General features: G+C 34.2%; 2 protein-coding genes and 2 long non-coding RNA genes across 4 annotated transcripts; 2 read left to right on the forward strand and 2 right to left on the reverse strand.

Moving 5' to 3' along the window:
* Positions 1 to 1,915: 1,915 nt before the first annotated feature.
* LOC105168162 (putative xyloglucan endotransglucosylase/hydrolase protein 30) lies at positions 1,916 to 4,833 on the forward strand. Its single transcript, XM_011088119.3, has 4 exons — positions 1,916 to 2,315; positions 2,645 to 2,745; positions 2,857 to 3,065; positions 4,113 to 4,833. The coding sequence occupies exons 1-4, from the start codon at positions 2,078 to 2,080 to the stop codon at positions 4,633 to 4,635; spliced, it is 1,071 nt and encodes a 356-aa protein (XP_011086421.1). The 5' UTR covers positions 1,916 to 2,077; the 3' UTR covers positions 4,636 to 4,833.
* Positions 4,834 to 9,072: 4,239 nt separating this feature from the next.
* On the reverse strand, positions 9,073 to 12,470 carry LOC105168170 (uncharacterized). Its single transcript, XM_088885627.1, has 9 exons — positions 11,367 to 12,470; positions 11,118 to 11,150; positions 10,341 to 10,509; positions 10,077 to 10,255; positions 9,839 to 9,975; positions 9,604 to 9,699; positions 9,452 to 9,521; positions 9,304 to 9,381; positions 9,073 to 9,201 (listed from the first exon to the last, which is right to left on the reverse strand). The coding sequence occupies exons 1-9, from the start codon at positions 12,468 to 12,470 to the stop codon at positions 9,073 to 9,075; spliced, it is 1,995 nt and encodes a 664-aa protein (XP_088741753.1).
* LOC148789510 (uncharacterized) lies at positions 12,110 to 12,876 on the forward strand. The gene is made up of 2 exons (XR_016067745.1): positions 12,110 to 12,249; positions 12,343 to 12,876. It is a non-coding gene; the product is annotated as an uncharacterized LOC148789510 (long non-coding RNA).
* Positions 12,877 to 13,802: 926 nt separating this feature from the next.
* LOC148789511 (uncharacterized) lies at positions 13,803 to 14,571 on the reverse strand. Its single transcript, XR_016067467.1, has 2 exons — positions 14,397 to 14,571; positions 13,803 to 14,151 (listed from the first exon to the last, which is right to left on the reverse strand). It is a non-coding gene; the product is annotated as an uncharacterized LOC148789511 (long non-coding RNA).
* Between the last annotated feature and the right edge of the window lie 227 nt (positions 14,572 to 14,798).

The following is a 14,798-nucleotide window of genomic DNA, read 5'->3' on the forward strand; positions in this document are numbered from 1 at the left end:
GTATTATGGCAACTCATGCAATTTTGCATGACAACTGTCTCCGGAGAAGCCCATCCAAATATTATTTTCAATATTAATTCATACCTTATTTCAATTAAAAATCTACACAAAAACATATAATAATTTCAGAGCTGGTTGTTCTTATCATCATCACCAATTTCTGGTCAATCTCAGAAGAGGGTTTTTCTTTTTTTCCCCAAAATTTTGACAAAAACCTTAAAATCAAACAAGTTGCAAGGGGCAACAAGATGTAGCCACGTGGACAGCTTGGTTCTCATAGGATGATTAAAGAAAGTCAGAGCCACCATATAGTCTGAATTTGAACAAGTTTACATAGAAATATAGGTTTAGATGACCAAACCCACCAGTCCAATTTCAGGGGGCCATTTTGTAATTGTATATAATTATTAGGTGGAGAAATCAAAGTTTTCTTTTTTCTTTTCTTTCAACTACTAATTAATTGCTGGTTTAATCAAGTCATTTTTGGATCACTAATTAATTAATTAATTAATTGCTTTTCCCTTTCTCCTTGCTTGACTTTTTAGACAATCCATTAATTAGTGACATTTAAAGCCTATACTATATATATATGGCTAATTAACTATTTTTATTTAATAATAAATGTTCAACTTTTAGCCAGTATGCCTCTCGTATTTGGGCAAAATGCATGTATTTTTATATATTTAGTGCGATAGCTTACTTTATCTACATATTTAGTTATTTATGCGAATTTAATTCTGAATAAAAAAAATTAGTTATATGTTGACAATTTTTGTCCCCTTCACACTGCAATAGATCTCATTTTCTGTCATGTAACTATAATTAGGTTGTTATGACCAAGATTGTTAACACACAATTAAATTTGTCAAAAAAAATCGAATTTGAGGTGTTCATGACTAAATTCGTTAAAAAAATAATTAAATGTGTAAATAGAATACATTATAAGACTAAAAATACTAACTACTTATAATTACATGGCCGAAAATATATTTTTTTATACATACGTGCGTCATGATAAATTTAATTTAACACAAATTAATAATTACTACATGAATAATTATACTACATATCTCAAATATAGTTAACTCGATGGTTTTAATAATCTTGTCTTTGTCTTTCTGTCCTGTTGAAACTATATATATATATATATATATATATAGAGAGAGAGAGAGAGAGAGAATTTTAGTGGTTAATAATTATGAGATGCTTATACAAGAAACTCAACACAAAAGCTCTGCATGTCCGCACAGTACACTGTTTTGTTCTACATATGATATTTAGTTTCGGCCCTTTATTGGTATTTAATTATCTCAATTAATCTATGTAATATTAATAATCATACACTAAACATATATAAGGACAAGACTTGTGATATCCATAGCAATATTATACATCTCTACATATTTAAATGTGTGTGTATCAACTTTATTCTTAGCAATCAATCCTCTTGAGCATCTCTAAAAGCCAAAATTATAATTTGGATCTTGTAATTATAAATTGTTAATATTTTTGGTTCTATTTTATTAAATTTGATTTTTTTTCTGGACATATTTAATTTTGAATATCTTACGATGGTCATTTTATTTTTGTGAAAACTTAGTCCTATTTTAATAATTTTGGTGGTAACAGTATGATATTTACTCTAATGTGAAGGGTATCAAATATGAGATGTTTAGACCTAAATTCGTTAGAAAAATAATTAAATATATAAAAATAAGTAAGTTACAGGATCAAAAATATTAAAGATGAATAGCTACGTAATAAAAAAGCCTTAATAAAAAAAATAATAATAAAGAATCTGAAAATGGAGTGTGAATAATTGTTGAAGGAGTCTTTGTATAATATCTTTCTCCATTTTCCATAAACGCCCCTCCCTCCCTTCTATCTTTTTCTTATGTCCACTCATGATTAAACAATTCATCATCTTACCTTCTCTCTCTCTCTCTCCTCACACACACACTCTCTCTCTCTCATCATATACATATATATATATATATATATAGAATTAGAATGATACATCTGCAGAAAACAAAAGAGATATTGTACAGTAGAGGTAGCTACAAACTGAATTGGTAATATGGAAAAGCTCCAATTCCATTCTCTGCAGCCGCCTATGATGATCCTGATGGTCATCATCTTTCTTCTAATTCTCCATGTATCATCATCCTTTGCAGCTCCTCCTCGTCATGCTCCATCAGCTTTCAACATCTCCACTATTCCATTCACCACAGGCTTCACCCCTCTGTTTGGTGAACCAAACATCATCCCATCCGCTGATCATCAATCTGTTCAGCTTCATCTCAACCAATACACAGGTACGTATACAGATATATATACCTACATATACTTGTTATATATATATATATATATGCATGAGTCATAGATGTATGTATGTATGCCTTAATTTGTGTACACGTCTTGCTTCTTTTTTCAGTTTCTATCAAGTTTTCTTTAATGGGGTTTCATCAGAATCATGAGATATGATGGTGATGATGATGATGATGATGATCATCATGCTTGCATGCTCCAAACCCCTTGTAGCAGAATTGGATTTTTCAATTATGCATACTGATATACATACATGTACATGTTTGTATATATGTTTGTTTCTAACTTTTACTACAACAATCTTGTACTGACGCAGGCTCCGGCTTCAGATCCTCTGACCTTTACAACCACGGCCTCTTCAGCGCCAAAATCAAGCTGCCATCAGACTACACTGCCGGCATCGTCGTCGCGTTTTACGTGCGTGAAGCAATTCAATTCAGACTCCCTTTTCATGATCAAAACCATCAATTCTTGCATACATAATTAATTATCATCTTATGTGTGTATGTATTAATTTATTTATTGCAGACAACAAACGGTGACATATTCAGGAAAACTCACGACGAACTGGACTTCGAGTTCTTGGGGAACATAAGAGGAAAAGCATGGAGGTTTCAGACAAACATGTATGGGAATGGAAGCACAAACAGAGGGAGAGAAGAGAGGTATTACCTGTGGTTTGACCCTTCCAAAGAGTTCCACACTTACAGCATACTTTGGACCACCAAAAATATAATGTAAGTCCTTACTAGCTACTTCTGTTTTGTTTTTTCTTTTTAATTGTTTTTTCATAAATATTGGGCAGCTGCCCTTTTCATTATGCAATTGTCAATTGCGGCTACCTCTGAAATTTGACCATCTCAAACATGCCGAATTCTGCTTTACCCAAACTTTGAAGCAATTACATAGAAAATGTTACATATTTGTCATGTTTATGTAAAATTCAATTATACGATAACTATATATCATACTTTAATTGAGTTTGATCTAATCTGATTTGACTAAAAATTTTCTGTCAAATTAACATATACACACATGTATTTTTACAGATGCTACACTTGATGCAAATACGTACACTGGTCGATGGATGATTGATATATACTTTATTTTTAAAAATTAAAAAATATGTATCATTCATCTATATATTTAATACACAAAACACTGAATATAGCATACATATATATATATATGCATTGCTTGAGCCACAAAATTAGCCTTTATCTCGAAATTTTGAATTATAGGCATGATTTTGGGGTATGGTAGCCATAGTTTTCAAAGGTATCACATGTGGGGGAGAAAAGGACAGGGATAAGGATCATGAGAAAATATTGAGAATGAGTCACATGCAATTAGAGAACTTTGTAGTTTGATTGGATAATATTTGTGGAGGTTGGACTAATTAAATTATTTAAAAAAATAAACAAGAAAGAGAAATAGTCTTTCTGTTAATGATGATCATCATAAATGTATAAGAACATATATAAAAGGGTAATGTTGTCCTTGTCAAGCTTTTGCATAATTTGCTGGAATAAGTCATTATGATATATATGGAACTAATTAATCGTATGCTTTGTCATGCAAATTAATATATAACCTACCCAAAGAAAATTAAATATGGGTATTATAAAGATTAATTAATATATATAAGTTAATATTGTCGAGTATGTATATATCTATATATTATGTTTTATTTATTTCATAAATTGTATGTACTTTTACAATATTCTATTTTCAGAGTAGTGGTTAAAAATTTGATGGTGTTAAATTTATTTTATTATTTACAGATTTTACATTGATGATGTTCCCATTCGGGAGATAGTACGAAATGATGCAATGGGAGCGGATTTCCCATCGAAGCCTATGGGATTGTACGCCACCATTTGGGACGCCTCCGATTGGGCTACTTCAGGAGGCAAATATAGAGCGAATTACAAATACGCCCCTTTCGTGGCCGAGTTCACCGACCTCATCCTCCACGGATGCCCCATGGACCCGCTGGAAGAGGTGGTGGCTACCGTTTGTGCTGAAAGAGACAATCAACTTGCTAGTGCTGATTTTGCTAGTATAACCCCTAAACAGAAGTTGGCCATGAAAAAATTTAGATCAAAATATATGTACTACTCCTATTGTTATGATACATTAAGATATCCAGTGCCGCTGCCAGAATGTGTCGTTGATCCAGTGGAGAGACAACTATTTAAAGACACAGGTCGATTGAAGTTCGACGAAAAACACCGTGGTCGAAGGGTTAAGAAAAGAGGGCAAGTTATGGGTGCTAGGGACTATGTAAACCAAGAGGAAGAGTGATAGTTATATACTACTACTACTACTACATATTGCTATGTAAATGATAGGTATTTTTTTTTTTTTAAGAGGGTTTTATGGGATTTGGTAGTAATAAGGTTGCATTTATTGAGAGATTGAAGTGGAAATTCTTTGATGTAAAATAAATGTGGTGTGTAATGGTTTATGTATTGGAAATAATATTTGAGGAAATATGCAATCCATCTATGTACTTTGATCAGTTTACTAGGAAATTGAGCCACACTTTAGGCGCCTGTATAAAAAAGAAATTAAGTTTTTTTATATAATAAATGATTATAGTTTAAAAAAATCATGAAAAATAAACACTACTATTTATCCCAACGAAACAACATCGATGTAAAAATTAAAATTTTGATCCCATTAATTAATATTTGCCTCAATTTTGACTATGACTAACACATTTATCACATTTTTTTTACTATAGCTAATATTTTTGCCTCATTGATAGAAATAATGGCCAATACACATTGTGTAGTCGTAATTAAGTGATTTTTTTTTTGGTAATTAACTAGTATTTAGTAAAATTATAAGTGCATCCTCCAAAGTCGTAATTGTAAATTTATAACACCTTCCTCAAGGACAAAAATTTACACAGACACTTTTTGAGGTAAATTGTATGAAGGAGTTTGCTTGTAATTTGGTAAAATAAGTGAGCGTTTGTGCAATTTGAGGTGTCGATGTAATTTACCCACATAAACACACACAAATTTTATCAATTATAGGGCTTAGTGGATTGGGCTATCATTGGGCTTAGTTTTCATGATGGAGTAGTCCAGTTGATGCTGTTATTGGGCCATGGTCACAGCCGATCTTTTGGATGTACTTTTTTTTTTTTTTTTTGATAAAATATAAGTTTAATTCATCCAAAAATATTTACATTGTACTCCGGGCATACTCGGAGAGATACAAAAGCCCACACTAAAGATTAAGAAACAATCAAATCGTGTGGGAAAAGTGTCCAAAGGACCCTATACAATGTAACCTTGACTAAATTAATAAGCCTCTCAGGACAGGCCGTTGAGCCATCGAAGATGACTTCGTTGCGCTGCCTCCAAAGTGTGTACACCGTGCATGCCAAAGCGAGGTGTCGCGCTTTGTTCTGCACGGAGGAACCTGCTTTCTCCTTCTTGAGTCACTTGACCGCACTTTGAAGGGTTGACATAGTCCGGTTAATGCCAAGCCAGTGTCGGATGCGTGACCAAACGAAGTTGCTGAACGGGCACTCAAAGAAAAGATACTTGGCCCATTCCTTGGTGTTGATGCATAGTGAGCACAAATCCTCCTCTTGGAGGAACCCAAGTCTGTCCCTCGTATATAGACCAAGTGGTTAGATGAAAAATGGGAATTGTAAATAATACTTTTTGTAAATTAATTTTCACAGTTTAAATTCTTTGATTAATTTTTAATTGAAATTTAAGGATAAAATGAATAACATGTAATCTATAATCATATATAAATTAATATGATACCGTCATATTAATTTATTATTATATTAATAATACCTCTAAATTTTTTTTTTAATTTTTTTAAGATGTGATGTTATATATATATATATATATTATTTATAACATATTGTAAAATATAAAGTATGATTTATGCACTTTTTGATGGCGTGCTAGTTTATAAAATTAAAACTGACAATTATGAATGTTTTATTTTCTTACAAACTCATGCTGCAGCTCCGGCGCCGTGGAATAGCAGAATTTCCTGGACCTGGATCGCGAGACTTGATAGTCGATAGGAATGCGATGGGAAAGGCGACAGACGACCGCTGTTGTTATTGCGGGAGAGAGAGATGGGATGTCAGAGGAGAGGAGAGCAGTGCAATTTGCAAGGTGGTTGTTGCCTGCGTCTGTTTGTGGTGAGTTTGCTCTGAATTCGCAGTGGTTCTGAAGTAAGGAACTCGATTTACTTGCTAAAGAAAAGTGTGCAGTGGGTTTTATGTACAATTAGCACTTTGTTTTCTGTTCTTCTTTTCACTTTTGGTTTCTGAAATGCCATTTTATCAGCCATATTGTGGAGGTGAAATGGTATTGCTTGTTGTTATATGTACAGGATAAGTTGCTGTTCTGTTTGTTGGATATATTCTATCAGTCTTGTGCTTATATTAGCAAAAGTTTCTTGCAATAATTTGCTGATGGATGGAAGCTCCATTTTATGACATTCTTTGTGATTCTACCCTTGTTTATAAGATTTTGGAGGAGCTTCAGAGAGATCCTTGCCAATTACAATATGTTAAATATGTCCATACTAATTTAAGGAGGCTTATCTGCGGATTTGTGTTCTTGGTCAAAAGTCCGTTGTGGTATAAGTTCTCTGATATATGCACCAAGTGAAGGCACTGCCGAGTGTCTGTTTAATTTTAAATAGGAGAGAGTGTCGTAGTTTCATGTTGGAGTGTGGACAATGTTACGTCCAAGTAGCGTGATTGCAGATCCAACTGTACAATGCTTTTAGGTGTCCTAGTATAAATAGTTGATGCGTGAACTTTTATTGTAATTCACAAAAAAACAATCCTAATAGAAATCGCTCTTGAGCAAGCGTGGACATAGGTTAATTTTCCGAACCACGTCAATCTTGTTTCTTGCAACTGTGTTTCCTTTCCGTATTTTCTGCTCACATTCACAATTTGTCTAAAACAAGTTTCTAACAGTTGTTTCCTCAGGTCAAATATTGTCCCTTTAAGCTCTCACAGGGTGCGAAGCAGATACTTGTAAATGATAAAATGGATCTTTTCTAGCTTTTTTGCATAGCATCAATGAGTTTTATAATTTAGTCAATGCAATGTACCTTGTCAAGCATTAGAGGTAAAATCTACTCCATGGAACTTGGGCTTGAAAGAGAGGTAGAACATTGAGTATCATTTTCTAGACTTTCAAGGAAATACCATTTTGCTGAATGAAATTGGAGACAATGCTGCATAACTTTTATGCAGTATGCATTCATGCAATACATATAGTTTTAAAAGATATAAAACCAAGGTATTGTTCATATTCTTTCTTATTTTATGCTGGAATTATGACTCAAAACAATGGGCAACAAAGTGTTGTCTGTAACTTTGAGTAATACTGTCTTGGGGACAACCATCAAGTAGCCTCCCACGATAAGAGCTAGTCAAAAGTCCTTGTTATTTATCGTGAAGCCCTTGTACCAACTCATGAATCTTGCTATAAACTCTGTGGATGGAATAAAGAAAGTTAGTGTACACCATATCTTCTGATGCATAATTATTGGATAGTCATTACCAGAATGTTTCAACCAATAAAGAGTGTACTTAATGGATATAAACCGGTGCTTATATTTTTAATTCGTAAAATTAGTAGTCTGTTGATAGTGGTCTTAAGGACTAAATAGCATGATGACAAACTTGTATGACTTGGAAGAAAAGAAATATGTCAGATCCTCTAAAGCTGAACCATCCTAGAATGGCCAAGAACCTTATTAAATATAACAAGCAGCAAAAAGTTATGAACATCCTTGCTCTCTGTTTACTTACGAGTTATGAAAAAATCAAAAACTAAAAGGCAGATAACTCTATAGTAAATTCACTAGGTCTGTACTATTCACTCTGTGAGATTGGAACCAAGCCCCTGTGCCAAAATCCTAAACCGGATGTATATTGTATCATCTTTTGTTACCCTTAAGAAGGTTCTGAAATTCTCATTTTATTTGTAGAATTGTTCTGTATCTTCATTGCTTACTTGCATCGATCTTTCTATAACTAATTACCTTTCTTTCATGGAATAATAATAGTTTAATATTTTAAATAGGCACTTAACCTTGAACAACCTGAAATTTCTCAGTCACCATTTTTGTTTCTTTCTAGAGCCATCCTTAACAAATAGTTTCTAAATATTTTTTGGTTTCTTGTAAGTGTGATTTATGAAAAAGAAATTTAAATGTTTCTTCATAAATTGCCGACATCTACAATTTATAGTTTCCTTCCTCAGGTTTTTTTCAATCACAATTTGGTGATACCTCTTTAAGCATAAGATTAGACAACTATGTATTTGTTGTTTACACCAACTATTTGCTGGAGAGGCTAATGTAACTAGATTAAGAAGTTGAGATATTAATGAGGCCCTTAAAAGACCAGATAGAAATATTAAGTGTTCAGGTTAGTTTTCAATTGTAAGATATGGTTTTTATACTAGTTAAGCTATAAAGTGGCATCTTAGTTGACAATGAGAACACACAAGGATTCCTGCCCTTGCTGAAACTATTTTGGAAACCTTGCCAGACCAATATTTCATAAGGAAGTACTTCATACTTCATATCTTTCTGAAATATGAAAACAATCTCATGTGCAGGATCAATGTCTTTTCATTCTCTAAGTATTGTCCTTGGTGATTAAGGTGTGATATCATTCAGTTGCAAGAGGAAGTGCCAACCTTTTATTTTCTTTTTATAAGCATTCATTCAATGCATGCTTGCCTTACCTTCAATCCTCATGAACTGTTGAACATTCTTTTTTTGATAATTTTGTCTGTTACCAAGCTCCTCTTGTTGATGTGCGGAGGAACAGTGATTCTTATTGGCACGATTTTTCTGGAAACAATAAGATGGTTAGCCATTTATGCCATGCGACTTGTATTATGGTCTAAATGAACACCAGAAAATGAGAAAGTTGATATTAATTGAAGTTTATACTTGATATTCTTCGTATAGATGGTCAAATTGTGGCTGCAACTGGTCAGGCAGAATCTTTTTCAGTTCTTCTTTTAGAGTCTGCATAAACACAAGATTAATTAGTATGGCTATAATCTTTGACAGTGTATGTGAAATAGACTATCCTTACTTGGAATATGAACTCCGGAGCTACATTGTGCTCTATAAGATTTTGAAGTTCTCCACGGATATTGTAAAGCCTTGTAGAAGCAGATGGGTTCTTATTGTTAGGCTTGAATTTCCAGCTGACTGAAAATTTGGTATATGTTCAATGGTACTTACTGCTTTGGGCTTTGCTCTTCTAGCACATTTCTAGCAATATTGGCAATTTTATCTTCCCACCCAGTTTTGATATCTTGATCTTCTGTTAAAGTGGTGCTGCACCCACTTCATTGCTCGTACAAGGTATTGGAAATTGGAGAATATTAGCCAAATACTAGACTTTTGGAAAAGGGCAAAAGCAAAAATATGACTTCCAATATAGATATATAATCATGTTTTACATTACTAAACATACCTGAAGTGCCAAGTAGCTTCAAATGAGCGAATTGCTTGTCTTAAATTATTCTTGGAGTTGCTAGCAATTTTATATGCCAACTCATGAGGTAACTGTATTCCTTCTTGTGTTGCTATGAATGCCAAAACATGGAGAATCTGCGGAAGCCAGGGAATTGTAGAGATCAAAGCAAAACTTTGAAGCCGGTGAAAGGTTTGAGTATGATGAGTCTGAGATTTTAAAAGTATTGGACTGCTACCTCTTCAATAGAAGGTTCAAGGAGTTGAACATATGTGCAAAGTGGCTTTATCTCCTGGAGTTTTTTGGCATCGCTGCAGCAGAAGAACACCTTGTTACAGCCTTTAAACTTCTCAAGCATCCACTTTATATATGACAGGGCATCAGTAGATAACTTGTCTGCCTCATGTAGAACAATAGCTGCATGGGTAAATATTGATAACATGATATGTCATTGGTCTATCTCCTGGAAGTAAATAAATGCTCTAAAAAATTATGTGCATACCTTTGCAATTCTCTTCATTGCATTCCAAAGTTGTATCAGACGTCTGATTTTTCTCCTTGATAAGTTCAACAATGACATGCTTCTCATAACCTTTAAGTTCAGAAAGGTTGACTTCAACATGTTGTGGTGATACCTTTAAATTTACAAGGATACTACCCAGTGCTTCTCCCTGTGATGGATGATGTGAGGTCAATCTCGAGAAACAGGCTAAATTCTGATCATCATAGTCCTGCTTCTCTCTCATTGCAATACTAGGCAGGTGAATGAGTATGTGAATTCTTTTGCTATAGGGTCCACCTTTGAACCCTAAGAAACTCATGCAGTGCATCTCTAGTCATGAACAGCATTCTCTTTCTGATGTTGTGAGTTTGTTCCAGTCTATTAAATACTGCAGTCATTAATTATATACTGTTCTGTTTATTGCTTGCAAAGCTTATTATTCTCTCCTATGTACTGGACTTGTACTAGAGATCAGTAACGCAATGATTTTTCTACTTGATTAACCCTTGAAAACTTGCATCTGTCGTTATTATATGAACTGTATAATCATATGTTTTTCGTCATTCTCTTTATATTTATCAAATGTGATTATCTTGACTCTTCCACTACGGGACAGAGCAGATCACGTTGATATATGTTTGATTTGCTTTAAGATATTACTCTTTTTGTGACCATTTTATAGTTTAGAGCTGATACTATTTAGAGTAAGACCCAAAATAGAGAAAGAAAAAGGAAACTCATGCATAGCTAAGAAACTCGAGGCCGTGATGGAATTACCTTCAAGTAAAATTTCTTGCATTCTTCTCTTGCCTGAGGATAAAAAATATAGCAGATTAAGTAACTAAAAGCATATAACACAGAAAGCATACTATTATATGGTACAGTTGTTTGGTTGTTTCTTTACCTGCAATTTGAGTTCAACTAGACTGTGATATTGACATGAAAATTCTTTGTGGAAAATAGGGTTTTATGAAGATCTATAATTCTCTTTCAGATATTTGACTTAGAGACGAGAGTTTACTGTACCTTTACTTTGTCTTCTCCAAAGGCTTCTCTAAGAAAAGCCCCAATCATGGTTCTCTTTCCCACCCCTGGGTTTCCTTCAAATATGAAATGACCACATTCTTCTCCTTTGTCACGCCAATTCCTCACGATCGCCTGCAGCCAGAGAGCTGTTCTTCTATTGCAAAGAAAATCTTGCAACCAAAAAGGTCTATAGTTATCGGCCCAAATGTATATTCTTTGAACTTCTGCTGTGGTTGTCGCCTTGTTCTCATGTATCACTCCTCCCCCAGCAGCAGGTGGTTGTGTAAGCAATGTTTGTCCAGTGGGTAGTGTTACATGTGGCAGTGGGTATGGTAATGATTCTGGTGGTGATGCAGTTGGTGGTGGTAATGGCAGCATAAGTGGTGATTCAATTGGTGGTGGTACCGGCAACATTGATGCTGGCTTAGAATCTTTCTCCCCCAATGGCTTCTTCATAGTTGATGGAATAATAGCATCCTCTGTCCTCATGGAGAGGAAAGTAACCTTTCTCCTCTCAAATTCAGAGTCATTTTGTATTGTCTTGGTTCTGATTACCTTTTCTGAGATTTTTGATGATGATGATGAAGAAGATGAAGTCATAAACCGAGTATGTTGGGAGCTTTTTGTCGAAGAGGAGCTTTTGGTCCAAGAAACCGGTGAATAAGAATTTTTGTCATGCTTTTTCGAGGTGGTAAAGCAAGATGAACCCCATTCCTGGACCATGACAATAAAACTGGACTTGGTACCAGAACTGATGTAGCTTGTTGCATGGCTCTCTCTTCCTGGGCTTGACCCCGACAGTTTCTCTCTATTGATCACAAGCGAAAAGTCTGTTAATCCCTTATAATAAGGGCTGCTGGTATTGTACCGCGCTTCTATCAATGTATTTCTTCTGTTGAACTCCTCAAGCCTCTCTTCAGTTAAGTTTGAATTCTTTTTCTTCCCTGAGATGTAAACACCAAGTTTCTTTCGCCAGGAAATTATCGATGAGCCAGTCGAGCGAGCTGATCGCACAGACTTGCTCGAAGACAGTACATTTAGCGGTGAATGCGGGCTGGTGATATCGGGAGCGGACTTTGAACGTGGAATCACAGGACTCGGCATTGAAGAGTTGAGACCGAAAAGTTTTCTTCTCTTGGCGGAGTTGGAGAAGAAAATCTTTTATCATTGTTTTGCTTTGTCATGTGAAACGAATGTTCGTTTTGCATAGTATTATAATCATCAGCATTGTTACTTGGCAATACGTCAGATTGCATCGTCGATCCCGATGGCATGCCCTTTCTTTTTTTCTTTCTCTCTGTTTTTTTTTTTCTTTTGTAAGTCAAAATGATGAAGACAATGTAATTTAGCAAGCTGTTTTCATGGTGTGGTTTTGGAGCAGTGAGATTAGGAGCAAGAGATTGCAAAACAAGGGACCCCTTTTCAGTTGGCTTTTGATGTTAGCTTTTCCTTGTGTTGTGGCTTCTGAATATGCAAATTCAGATGGTATATAAAAATAAGACTTCTTGAATTTTAGAGTGAATTCGGTTTCTATTTGCATCATTTACCTAATGTATATAAAAATTACATAATTTACTTCAAGGATGTACAATCCCATATCAAAATTATAGTATGCATGTCTATAGGTGCAATTTCCAGTACAGTGTGTGACAATTTTGATTCCGTGAAAAATTTTGTCAGAATTTTCTGAATTAGATTTTATATTGCCCGCCCGGCATCGTTACGTACAACAAAAATTGACAAAAACAAATATCATAATCAAAATGGTTGTCATAGGTGCTGTCTGTCATTGGTGATCATGCTACAAGAGAATGCCTCCACAGCACTATATTTTAGTCCTTAGAACAGTATGAACTAGGACCCCAATTTAATACCTTCACTATTCAATCGTTAGTGTTTGTTTTTTGCACTGTTTTTGTTGGTGTTTAGTTCTCAACTTGTTTAGAGTTAAGGAAAGAAGGGGTGCTCAAGGATACTTATGTGGAGAAAATAAAATGAAACCTCAAAATCTCTATATATATATATTCAACAAAATGTATCATCTATATATGAATTTTTTGCCGCATCCCATTGGAGGGTACATATTAAAAACCAAGTATTTTATGCATTTTTTAATTTGTTTCTAATCCCCGCATCCAAATATTTAATTTTGTGTATAATTAGAATGGTAAATTGTCCTAATCATGCACCATTATTCTCGACTTTGCATTTGTAGCGACAGAAATTTATACCTCTTTGAAGAAAATTTCGAAATGTTTATTGTACGTGCCAACTAGGCAACATCAATTAGTTAAGGCAAAAAAAAAAAAAAAAAAAATCAATCATAGATACTATCTCGAATTAAAATTTACAGAAAATACTTGGGATTTGCGGTTCCATGTAAGGAAATATGCAAGAAATATCATCATTAGATAGAGTTGGAAATGGAGAAATAAATAGCTGAAAATTTCCAGTCCAATATCTTTGAATCAAAAGAAAATACAATCTTTTGACAAATGCACTCAATCAAGAAACGCGACAAACTCATGCAACGACGATGTAAATATTCTTGCAACTTCCTGCCGAACGTAAAATCACTGGCTTATTAGATGTAGAAAGCGAAAAAAGCATTACCTTCCAATTGGATTTCTGGTACAAGCTTCACACGTCAACAAACACTACTAACACTTTCTAAAGAAACCTGTTGTCTGCATACCCTTTGCATCAACAAAGTCCAAGAAGCCAAGTCCGTTTGAGGACTCTCCTCCAGACCCTTTGAATCAACAAGGTCCAAGAAACCTAGCCCCTGTGAGGAATTTCCACAAACAATTTCCAGATATCTTCAACTGATCGCCGTAAACACCATAAAAAGTTAAAAACACAATCCGTATATGCTAAGATTGCAAAAAGACGTAACCGAAGGCAAAGCAATGGAGGAACTTCTTATCATTTCTTGGGGCCATAAACCATCTAATGACATCATTATGAACAGACAAAAGCATAACAAAGAAAGAGTGAAAATGTAGCTGCGCGGATGAGAAAGAAACTTACAAAGATGCATTAACTTGTGAAAGAAAAAGAAGAAAAGTACATCATTTGCTTTATCAATCTCGTTGCTGAATCCCTTCCAGAGAAAAAAGAAAGAAAAATCTCTTTGCAGGATATCCGTTGATAAAACTAACCTAAAATTCAGGGTTCGATGCAAATCACCTATTATGTTATTCGAAATGATTTAAAAAACCCCGTGAATAATAAAATGCTATTTTACTCTTTTGTATTTTCTAATAGAGTAAAATAAAACCACCTTCTCCGAAATTTAGCATAATTACAATTACCTCTTGTTATTTAAAAAATTATAAATATTTTTATACTTTTAATAATCGTCTAACAATTAGTCTAATCCTTAGGTTTTCATCCATTTTTTGTGGTAAACTGACTAAAATGCCTTTTCGA

Source organism: Sesamum indicum, linkage group LG1 (assembly GCF_026168435.1).
Source record: "Sesamum indicum cultivar Baizhima isolate 11 linkage group LG1, ASM2616843v1, whole genome shotgun sequence".
Classification (NCBI taxonomy): domain Eukaryota; kingdom Viridiplantae; phylum Streptophyta; class Magnoliopsida; order Lamiales; family Pedaliaceae; genus Sesamum; species Sesamum indicum.

Excerpts from the sequence above, each read along its gene's own strand:
- LOC105168162 (XM_011088119.3), top strand. The coding sequence starts at position 2,078 with ATGGAAAAGCTCCAATTCCATTCTCTGCAGCCGCCTATGATGATCCTG. Across the intron at positions 2,316-2,644 it reads TCATCTCAACCAATACACAG|GCTCCGGCTTCAGATCCTCT; the intron begins GTACGTATACAG and ends GTACTGACGCAG. Across the intron at positions 3,066-4,112 it reads TGGACCACCAAAAATATAAT|ATTTTACATTGATGATGTTC; the intron begins GTAAGTCCTTAC and ends TATTATTTACAG.
- LOC105168170 (XM_088885627.1), bottom strand. The coding sequence starts at position 12,470 with ATGCCGAGTCCTGTGATTCCACGTTCAAAGTCCGCTCCCGATATCACC. Across the intron at positions 9,976-10,076 it reads TTGAACCTTCTATTGAAGAG|ATTCTCCATGTTTTGGCATT; the intron begins GTAGCAGTCCAA and ends TGGCTTCCGCAG. Across the intron at positions 9,382-9,451 it reads CTCCGGAGTTCATATTCCAA|ACTCTAAAAGAAGAACTGAA; the intron begins GTAAGGATAGTC and ends GTGTTTATGCAG.